Genomic DNA, 12,200 nt, shown 5'->3' with positions numbered 1-12,200 from the left:
CGTACACGGAAATAAAAAACGGCAAAAAAATGTTTTTAAGGGATATTATCGGATATTAACCATTATAAATAGGGTGTTTGAAAACAACAAATATTTAAGCCCACAAAAAGTTTCCGAAGTTGTTAGTGGCCACTAATTTTGCAACTTTGTGTGTTTTCTTATAGCAAAGCCACATCAGACTATTTGCTGAGCCCACCGAAGGGAATCGAACCCTTGATTTTAGCGTTACAAGTCCGTAGATTTACCGCTGAAGTAGTGGGGGTCATTTTGCAAGTTATTTATTGTTAACGAAAGACATTTATGAAAAGCTTTCACGGGCTCCCCTTTACTTCAAAAAATACGTTTTGTAACGCCGTGCAAATAACATAAATTACGTTGGAGACATCTTGTCAGTGGTTTTTGACATTCTTTTTTACTGAAGGAAATATGAAAAATTCAAAAACTAGAACAATGAATTAAAAAAAAATTAATATACAGTATTCGTTAATGAAACGTGAGGAAATGAATATCAGTGAAAAGTTAATTTGTAATAGAAAATGAATGGATGTACTATTTAAGATCAGTTTCGGATGCGAATAAAATATATATGAAAAATAAGCTTTGTTTGTCAGGTCAATCACTTCGTCAGTACGTACAACCAATCACTGATATCACTTCGTCAGTACGTACAACCAATCACTGATAGCACTTCGTCAGTACGTACAACCAATCACTGATATCACTTCGTCAGTACGTACAACCAATCACTGATAGCACTTCGTCAGTACGTACAACCAATCACTGATATCACTTCGTCAGTACGTACAACCAATCACTGATAGCACTTCGTCAGTACGTACAACCAATCACTGATAGCACTTCGTCAGTACGTACAACCAATCACTGATATCACTTCGTCAGTACGTACAACCAATCACTGATATCACTTCGTCAGTACGTACAACCAATCACTGATAGCACTTCGTCAGTACGTACAACCAATCACTGATATCACTTCGTCAGTACGTACAACCAATCACTGATATCACTTCGTCAGTACGTACAACCAATCACTGATAGCACTTCGTCAGTACGTACAACCAATCACTGATATCACTTCGTCAGTACGTACAACCAATCACTGATAGCACTTCGTCAGTACGTACAACCAATCACTGATATCACTTCGTCAGTACGTACAACCAATCACTGATAGCACTTCGTCAGTACGTACAACCAATCACTGATATCACTTCGTCAGTACGTACAACCAATCACTGATATCACTTCGTCAGTACGTACAACCAATCACTGATATCACTTCGTCAGTACGTACAACCAATCACTGATAGCACTTCGTCAGTACGTACAACCAATCACTGATAGCACTTCGTCAGTACGTACAACCAATCACTGATATCACTTCGTCAGTACGTACAACCAATCACTGATATCACTTCGTCAGTACGTACAACCAATCACTGATATCACTTCGTCAGTACGTACAACCAATCACTGATATCACTTCGTCAGTACGTACAACCAATCACTGATATCACTTCGTCAGTACGTACAACCAATCACTGATAGCACTTCGTCAGTACGTACAACCAATCACTGATATCACTTCGTCAGTACGTACAACCAATCACTGATATCACTTCGTCAGTACGTACAACCAATCACTGATAGCACTTCGTCAGTACGTACAACCAATCACTGATAGCACTTCGTCAGTACGTACAACCAATCACTGATATCACTTCGTCAGTACGTACAACCAATCACTGATAGCACTTCGTCAGTACGTACAACCAATCACTGATATCACTTCGTCAGTACGTACAACCAATCACTGATAGCACTTCGTCAGTACGTACAACCAATCACTGATATCACTTCGTCAGTACGTACAACCAATCACTGATAGCACTTCGTCAGTACGTACAACCAATCACTGATATCACTTCGTCAGTACGTACAACCAATCACTGATATCACTTCGTCAGTACGTACAACCAATCACTGATATCACTTCGTCAGTACGTACAACCAATCACTGATAGCACTTCGTCAGTACGTACAACCAATCACTGATATCACTTCGTCAGTACGTACAACCAATCACTGATAGCACTTCGTCAGTACGTACAACCAATCACTGATATCACTTCAGTCAGTACGTACAACCAATCACTGATATCACTTCGTCAGTACGTACAACCAATCACTGATAGCACTTCGTCAGTACGTACAACCAATCACTGATACGTACACTTCGTCAGTACGTACAACCAATCACTGATAGCACTTCGTCAGTACGTACAACCAATCACTGATATCACTTCGTCAGTACGTACAACCAATCACTGATAGCACTTCGTCAGTACGTACAACCAATCACTGATATCACTTCGTCAGTACGTACAACCAATCACTGATAGCACTTCGTCAGTACGTACAACCAATCACTGATATCACTTCGTCAGTACGTACAACCAATCACTGATAGCACTTCGTCAGTACGTACAACCAATCACTGATAGCACTTCGTCAGTACGTACAACCAATCACTGATAGCACTTCGTCAGTACGTACAACCAATCACTGATATCACTTCGTCAGTACGTACAACCAATCACTGATATCACTTCGTCAGTACGTACAACCAATCACTGATAGCACTTCGTCAGTACGTACAACCAATCACTGATATCACTTCGTCAGTACGTACAACCAATCACTGATATCACTTCGTCAGTACGTACAACCAATCACTGATATCACTTCGTCAGTACGTACAACCAATCACTGATAGCACTTCGTCAGTACGTACAACCAATCACTGATAGCACTTCGTCAGTACGTACAACCAATCACTGATATCACTTCGTCAGTACGTACAACCAATCACTGATATCACTTCGTCAGTACGTACAACCAATCACTGATATCACTTCGTCAGTACGTACAACCAATCACTGATATCACTTCGTCAGTACGTACAACCAATCACTGATATCACTTCGTCAGTACGTACAACCAATCACTGATATCACTTCGTCAGTACGTACAACCAATCACTGATAGCACTTCGTCAGTACGTACAACCAATCACTGATAGCACTTCGTCAGTACGTACAACCAATCACTGATAGCACTTCGTCAGTACGTACAACCAATCACTGATATCACTTCGTCAGTACGTACAACCAATCACTGATAGCACTTCGTCAGTACGTACAACCAATCACTGATATCACTTCGTCAGTACGTACAACCAATCACTGATAGCACTTCGTCAGTACGTACAACCAATCACTGATAGCACTTCGTCAGTACGTACAACCAATCACTGATATCACTTCGTCAGTACGTACAACCAATCACTGATAGCACTTCGTCAGTACGTACAACCAATCACTGATAGCACTTCGTCAGTACGTACAACCAATCACTGATATCACTTCGTCAGTACGTGCAACCAATCACTGATATCACTTCGTCAGTACGTGCAACCAATCACTGATATCACTTCGTCAGTACGTACAACCAATCACTGATAGCACTTCGTCAGTACGTACAACCAATCACTGATATCACTTCGTCAGTACGTACAACCAATCACTGATAGCACTTCGTCAGTACGTACAACCAATCACTGATAGCACTTCGTCAGTACGTACAACCAATCACTGATAGCACTTCGTCAGTACGTACAACCAATCACTGATAGCACTTCGTCAGTACGTGCAACCAATCACTGATATCACTTCGTCAGTACGTACAACCAATCACTGATATCACTTCGTCAGTACGTGCAACCAATCACTGATATCACTTCGTCAGTACGTACAACCAATCACTGATAGCACTTCGTCAGTACGTGCAACCAATCACTGATATCACTTCGTCAGTACGTACAACCAATCACTGATAGCACTTCGTCAGTACGTACAACCAATCACTGATAGCACTTCGTCAGTACGTACAACCAATCACTGATAGCACTTCGTCAGTACGTGCAACCAATCACTGATAGCACTTCGTCAGTACGTGCAACCAATCACTGATAGCACTTCGTCAGTACGTACAACCAATCACTGATAGCACTTCGTCAGTACGTGCAACCAATCACTGATAGCACTTCGTCAGTACGTACAACCAATCACTGATAGCACTTCGTCAGTACGTACAACCAATCACTGATAGCACTTCGTCAGTACGTACAACCAATCACTGATATCACTTCGTCAGTACGTACAACCAATCACTGATAGCACTTCGTCAGTACGTACAACCAATCACTGATATCACTTCGTCAGTACGTACAACCAATCACTGATAGCACTTCGTCAGTACGTACAACCAATCACTGATATCACTTCGTCAGTACGTACAACCAATCACTGATAGCACTTCGTCAGTACGTACAACCAATCACTGATAGCACTTCGTCAGTACGTACAACCAATCACTGATAGCACTTCGTCAGTACGTACAACCAATCACTGATAGCACTTCGTCAGTACGTACAACCAATCACTGATAGCACTTCGTCAGTACGTGCAACCAATCACTGATAGCACTTCGTCAGTACGTACAACCAATCACTGATAGCACTTCGTCAGTACGTGCAACCAATCACTGATATCACTTCGTCAGTACGTACAACCAATCACTGATAGCACTTCGTCAGTACGTACAACCAATCACTGATAGCACTTCGTCAGTACGTACAACCATTGCACGTAAACATACGAAACAATTAAACATAACTATAACTAGTCAAGATTAGAGTATGTTGTTAATCTATGAGATCTTCTCCCCCTTATTTTTGTGCGCCAGCAATACCAAACCAGTGGCGCGCGTAAACCCGATTCGATTTTACTACTTCTCAAAATTTTTACCAACCTGCTCTCAAACTGAAATTGTTTTAGATAGGATTACAGCAAATTACCCTAAGAGATATTGGGCGTGATCAAATACACCAATCGAAAGGGTTTGACCTTCTGAGTTCAAAACTGTAACTATATTTCAAATCAGACAAGAGACGACGGAGCTATGAACTAAAAGTTTATACTTGAAAAAACAACTCGGAGTCTATGAGCCGTTATGCCGTGGCTGAAAAGGATATCACGTGCTTCTATGTTAGAATGTAAACCTGAACTTTAGACTTTTTCTGTTTGTATATCATACAGCTTTAAATTGTTTGAGTTATATCAGTGTAATAAGATATTATTGAAATCTGAGTTGTCTTAATATTGACATCAGAGTATCATGTGCACATCAAAACTAATATTAAAATATATTTTATAATTTATTTTACTTATAGAGTTACCTAAAAAAGTAAATAATAATTTAAATTTTATATACCTTAATATTCTATTCACATGTAACTAATTTTAAAACCAAGATAAAAACAATGAGAAATAAACACATTGAATAAAGTAAATATAATTTTACAACACGAACATCAAGAGGTCTTTGTTATCTGAAATAGCTGTATAGATGTTTGCAATGAGATTTTGGTATATTTCTACACAAATAATTTTTAAGCCTAAATACCGAGCTGTTACACAGATTACTGAAACACAAAATTGCCCTCACACAAAATTATCTGAAAAAGACTAAGAGTTTCAATTCCAAATATACATTTTTTTACACAGATTTGGCACATTATAAATATAAAACAAGACAAATTAAGGCGAAAAGAAAGAAGGAATAAACATCGTACAAATATATAACTTTTTCTTTCAAGATTCGCTTCTAAGATGTGTAAAACAACTTATTAGAAAGATTAAGTAATATGAACGAATAATATTTTGGAGACGTTTTCTATAGCTTGTTGAAAACATTTGAAATATGACTATTACTTTATAGAAAAAGTCCACTTATCCTTTGAGATGACGGATTGTTTAACATTTATCAATGATTATTAAAATTACAAGTTTCGGAGATCATATATTATTTTTGTAGAATTAATACTTCCTCTATTATTAAAATTCGAAACAACATTGACAAAACTCTCAATCATGTCGTTTGTATTTTGATTATTTTCAAAACCTTGCCAATTATTTGAATAACTTTTCGTAAAATGCGTAAATAATATATATATATATATAAGGATTTATTTAGCGATTTTATAAGTTAGGCCTAAAGGAATACGGAGTCGCTTTACCATGGTGATAAGCTTTTTTCTGTGTTTAGCTCACAAATTAGCTATACATACTAATACATATATTCGTAGATCTAACTTTAGAACCTTGAAGGACTTACAATGAGCATATAAATTCTAATATTTTCTGTGTATGATTGTTGCGATCTCAAACCAAGTCTGAGTGAGCATGTTAATTAGTGCACAAATACCTTTTTAATTACATAATTAGTTAGTCGTCTTAGAAACTCGTTAAATAATATTAGCATATTAAGTGTTAGATTATAAAGGAAGTACATTGTGTTTTCATACGGAAAGAAAATTTCTATTTGTTAGTCATTAGAAAATATTATTTCACTGTATTATTAATTTTGATTCGCTGGTATTTTTGTAAGCACTTTCTGTCGCCAGAAGTTTAAAAATATGTCAATTCTATTAAATCGTTTTCTTTTGATATATGTACATTAAATTCAGTTATCACGAGTCACTGTCAGGTTTAAAACTAAAAATTTATAATGTTAAATACTAAGTGGGCTATTCATATAATTATAAAACATTTGTAAGCCTTGTTGTAAAAATAACTTAGTATAATTTTGTTTTGTTTTTTTAAGCACTGATGTTTAAGAGGGTCCGTTTTGAGTTTTCAACATAGCGTGCAAGATAAAGGTTTACGTAGATTTAAGGCATAACAACATATACTATCTGTATACATATTTAAACAGCTAGAAGGAAAGTAATTTGGATAGCAGGTATAACCCCTATCAAGCACATACAACACAAATATTGAAACTATACGCAACTAACTATATACAACTGATATTACTGGTCAACCATTGCGAATTGTTGTTTTGTTGGTGGTAAAACACACGGTACCATTTTAATTCTCTAAATACCTCGTACTGTCATTCGTTAGAAATTTTTATATTATATACCATGCAAAAATATACATAGCTGCCTGACAATTGCAACTGGCTTTATTAATATTTACTAAATTTGCAGTATGTTAAATATCTATCTTATATGACTACCTGCATACTTTTCTCCCTACTTTGTGTCATACTAATGTTCTTGTCTCATGATTTTAACGTTCAGTTTGTGAATCGAAAATTGTCGACTTATTGAAATGGATATTTTTCTTTTAATTTACACGATAACTTTACTAAATGAAACCTACACCTCTGATCTGTGGTATATGGAAGAACATTCGCCTAAACGAAACACTAGTTTGTACAATTATCGACGTACCAGTCTACCCTACTTCAACTTTATAAGTTGTACGTTCCTATTGACAGCCTTTAACTTTTACACAGTTGCCAATTGTTAAAGGGAAGATACGCGAACCACAGGTTCTTGAGATAAAGATGTTTCAGCCGACATTAGTCCTACACTTGACTTGGAATTTTCTCTTGGCACTGTGACGATAGTAGTAGTGATGCTGCCGCCACCAGGTGGAGTATTGACTGTTGTGACCAAAGAAGTAGGATTGCTGAGACTAGAACGAGACATTGTAATCACGTGACGTTGGTGGTGATCAAAAGAAGATGGCGTTCTGTTTGACATTCGAAATTGGATATCATTTAGTTCTTCCTCTTGTTCTATGGTTCCAATCTTCTTGTCTTTCTGGTGATAAGAAAATCTCGGTATTAAACTTTAAGTATTTATGCGTTCATATGAACCATTCTTAATTGAACACTATGCAGTGTCAGCCTAAATGAGAAATTTCAAAGCTTAGGCTTAAATTTATGTTGCTAAGAAGGAAATATCTATAAAGGTAGCTGTATTCACAGCACTCGATCCATCATTACTTTTAGTACAGGGTGTTCGAAAGTCACTGTGCAGTTTTGTAATCATATACATATATAAGTACAATACATTTTGACATTAATATCAGTTTTACTCTTTACGATGAGCTGAATTTATTTAAAAACAACAACAACTAATATTTAAATTAAATATATTGCTACTTATCTTTTTAGTATATAGTTTCCGATTAAGAAGACAAACTAGATAGTGACATCACCATGTACAATTTGAATATACTGAATGTTATGAAGAGTTGAAGCTTTAAAAATATAACCAAATATTTGTTAGGTTTGGTTAACTGGTTGAGGCGACGGGCGCTATTTACCCATAGAATAAAGTTATATGGTGAGTTTTTGTATCAATATTACCATTTCTGTCACTCTATATTCTAAATAACAAATAAAAATTATTATTTGTCAGTGACATTATATTTGTCCACACAGACGATTTTCTTAGTGGAGATAGCCATGACCTAAGAGGGACAGCGAAATGTCTGCGGACTCACACCACTAGAAATCGGGTTTCGATACTCGTAGTGGGCAGAGCACAAATAGCCCACTGTGTTGCTTTGTCCTTAATTTCAAACAATCAATCAGGGAGATGGTCAGTGCTTTTCCCTCTTGTATCCTGTTGAAAAATCGTTAAATTGCCCAATTTATGAAAAAACTACGTTTTGTCTAAGTTTAGTTTATTTACTGGGAATGTTCTAGTCTGTGCCTGAAAGGAAAAAAAAAATTAACTTCGAACGTTGTAAGTTAAAAATATAACTTATTAATCCTTGAGGGCCTGGCATGGCCTAGCGCGTTAAGGCGTGCGCTTCGTAATCTGAGGGTCGCGGGTTCGTGCCCGAGTCGCGCCAAAACATGCTCGCCCTCCCAGCTGTGGGAGCGTTATAATGTGACGGTCAATCCCACTATTCGTTGGTAAAAGAGTAGCCCAAGAGTTGGCGGTGGGTGGTGATGACTAGCTGCCTTCCCTCTAGTCTTACACTGCTAAATTAGGGACGGCTAGCACAGATAGCCCTCGAGTTGCTTTGTGCGAAATTCCAAAACAAACAAACATTAATCCTTGATTATTGAAAAAAAGCAGCTTATTAAAATAAAGCAATAGGCTTAGTTTATTAGTTAGATGTAGTTTACTTACATGATATATATGTCTAAAAACTGTCTTATTAAACGTTAGTTTAACCCCCTAGTGGCTCAGCAGTAAGTCAGAAGGCTAACAATCGGGTTTTGATACCAGTGATGACCATAGTCCATTGTGTAGTTAGTTTTGTTTTTAATAAAACAAGTAAATATTGTTTTAAAACATAATATTGTGACGATAATAAATATTGTTAATGTTATGTGATAAAATGACGTTAACTATAAATCTTTTTTATACATTCATCTTCATTTGTCCATTGTAGATTTGAAATTAGGGGTGTGTAAAAACATGTATGTGTTTGTTTTCTTATATCAAAGGTACATCGGGCTATCTGTTGAGTCCACCGGGGTAACTGAATTCCTTATTTTACCGTCTTAAATCCGTATACTTACCACTGTAAAGGCGGGAGGGGTTAAAAATAGCCTTTTATATCGTTCCTTTGCTGTCTGTAAGTTACTTCCAGAAACCTGGCGAAACATTTACAAACCAATAAATAGGCCTAAAATTTGTGATAAAAATTACGTTCACCATACATGTTTTATTTGTTTTTCCTTCTTGAAAGCTTTCTAATACTACGCCACATTTCAACACAACTTTTAAACTGTAGTACAGCTTATATAAATATAGTTTCAGGGAACATTTCACCTATTATTATCAAGTCTAACTCACGAGTTCTGACACCGAACGAAAGGTCTATTGGGCGATGACTTGTGGGAGAGAAGAGATAGACATTGATTGCTATTTTTACATTCGTTGATTTTAAATTCGGATGAACTAATTAAAAGGAATGTGGAAAAAATTCATCTGTAGTTAACACGATTTTCATAATAAATTGAGTGTCTGTTGGTTTCCTTTACTTCACAGCTTAAAGCATAAAAACTTTAATTGCTAATACTGTGTTGTATTTAAAAGCTCTTATCGTGTTTTATGTTGCCTTAAATTATGAGAGAATTAAATAGCAAAGTGTTGTGAACTGAACCTTAAAAGCTTTTATACTAGAACGAGGCTGGAAGAGGCTGGAGTTAACTTGTGCCAACTAGTGTTCATTATTGTTTTATATATACCATTCTCGAGTTGTTTGTTTCACATTTTCTAAAATGACACTGGATTTATGTTTTAAAATCTTATACGATGCATTGCACGATGGAATATTAATAACAAATGTTAGTGTTTTTAAATTACCATGAAACTAGGTAGCGCTATAATATATATAGACTACAGGACCTGCTTCATTTCGTACCACTTTTCAAAAGACTCGGAACGTTTTAATCGGCGTTCCTTGTGTCTCTACTCATACTCTAAGCCTAAAGAATAAGATTCTTAATGAATTAAAATATTTTTAACTCACAGCTGTAACAGCTGTTATAAGGAACATCATATGTCTTAAATCCAGGAATAATAAAAATTTGTAGCCTAGTTTGACGAACGTTTCCTTTAGATAATCGTGTCCAACCAAGTAATATTGAAATAATGAACGGGTATTCAGAGCCCTCTGTTGGTGATGATCATACTTATGTTTTTTTGCCCCGAGCTCTGCTTACGTCTGATGAGGAGCCTTAGCTGTTGATGAAACATCGGTGATTCTCGCGAAGATTTACCAGGTGGCGCTCTAGACAGTCGTCTCTAATTTAATAATCAAAGACCAGAATATAAGGCAGCTAGTCAACATCACCCACCGCAAACCCTTGGACTACCCTTTTACCAATGAACAGTGGAATTAACCGTAATATTACAACGCATCCACTCCCAAAAGGTCTAGCATGTTCGACGTAGGGGATTTGCATACACGAACAAAAATCGGTTAAGTTAGTCGATGTCAAATTTCGTTAATTTAGCTTTTCAGTGCTGACAATATTCTGATAGAACTGTATTAAATATGCAACTTTATATCTAACATATGAACTCGAAAAATGTTATGTTTACCAGATATTTCCCTCGTGTACATCGTTGTCCACAGCACGTGCACAAAAGATTACTTTTTCGGGGAGAGATGGTAAGAGCAGGAGATAGGGGCGGAGTGAAAGATGATTGGTTTGGCTGAGATGCACGTGAAGCGTCAACCTCCACAAACTCTCGGTCCTAAAGAAAGAAACGGAAAGAAATATGCAAGAAGAATTATGTAGTATGACGTAATTATGATATACATAAACACTGTTTGTGAGATGATGGTAACATGGATGATAAACTAACAGAGGAATACTGTCACTGTTTATGGAATTATGGTAACTTTATTTTAAAATGTATTCACCGTTAGACTTGTAGATTTCAAAATAATCTCTTAGATGTTACAGTTGTAACCTGCATGAACACTATTTATATTAACTTTGTTAAGCATAATGTAATCTAATGATATACTAATTATAGGTTTTGGGCTAATTTCAGAAGTTGTTGCCTCTATTGGATAACGCCTAGTCCTCTTCAAGGCGAAACACAAAACAACACGAAAACGTGATGTTTATTGGTTGACGCTTAACGTTTCCACTACAGATACATATATGTGTGTGTGAAGTACAAGAAATATATTGGTCAGTTATTCTTAGCAAAAAAGTGTTTACTAACAAAGTGTTTTGTTATAAGGAGAGCCTTATTTTAAAAAACATCTTACTTCCTCATGAACCTGAGAAATATATAAAATGAACTTAGCTTACTATGTGATTTTTTTTAAATTCGTGTAAATTTTACAACCCAAGTCTGAAGTCACTACAATATCACTTCAGTTCTTTCTAACAGCCGGTACCAAGAACTTGCAGTAACCATGGCAATCTGATGGTTTTCAGAGAAGATAATATTGTCTCGCAGTTACTCAAAAACTTGCTGTCTGTAGTGGTCCAAGTTTCTCCACGATAAGAGGTATTACACTGTTAATATAAGTTTATTTAACGTTCGTCTCACAAGAGCTATTTCTACATTTTGTTAAGTGAAAGTCGAGCAGAGCAACTACAGTCTTGTAAGTATGGCAAGACAAGGCTTCTCAGAACGGCTGGTATAAGGTCGAAACGATGTTCTCTGTTTATCAATAAAAGTGTTAATACCCATACCAGCCGTTCTGAGATACATTTTTATTTCAAGTGGGTTTCTCGTCAACAAGAAGACACACCTTCCTTACCTACTGGAA

General features: G+C 36.5%; 2 protein-coding genes across 2 annotated transcripts in view; one reads left to right on the top strand and one right to left on the bottom strand.

Annotated features, from left to right (window-relative positions):
• The window catches only part of mRpS33 (mitochondrial ribosomal protein S33), a 321,652-nt gene that overhangs the window by 32,596 nt on the left and 276,856 nt on the right, over positions 1 to 12,200 (top strand). The gene's annotated exons all lie outside the window — the stretch shown is intronic.
• LOC143239540 (potassium voltage-gated channel protein Shal-like) overlaps positions 6,166 to 12,200 on the bottom strand; it is a 31,824-nt gene continuing 25,789 nt past the window's right edge. The window contains exons 4-5 of the mRNA XM_076480701.1: positions 11,009 to 11,164; positions 6,166 to 7,756 (exon numbers count right to left, since the gene is read on the bottom strand). Coding sequence (XP_076336816.1) covers positions 7,457 to 7,756; positions 11,009 to 11,164 — 456 coding nt within the window. The 3' untranslated portion in view covers positions 6,166 to 7,456. The remainder of the gene's footprint in view (positions 7,757 to 11,008; positions 11,165 to 12,200) is intronic.

Source organism: Tachypleus tridentatus, chromosome 13, assembly GCF_004210375.1.
Source record: "Tachypleus tridentatus isolate NWPU-2018 chromosome 13, ASM421037v1, whole genome shotgun sequence".
Classification (NCBI taxonomy): Eukaryota; Metazoa; Arthropoda; class Merostomata; order Xiphosura; family Limulidae; genus Tachypleus; species Tachypleus tridentatus.
Note: the sequence above shows the minus strand (reverse complement) of the source record. Positions and strands in the feature narration are given on the sequence as shown.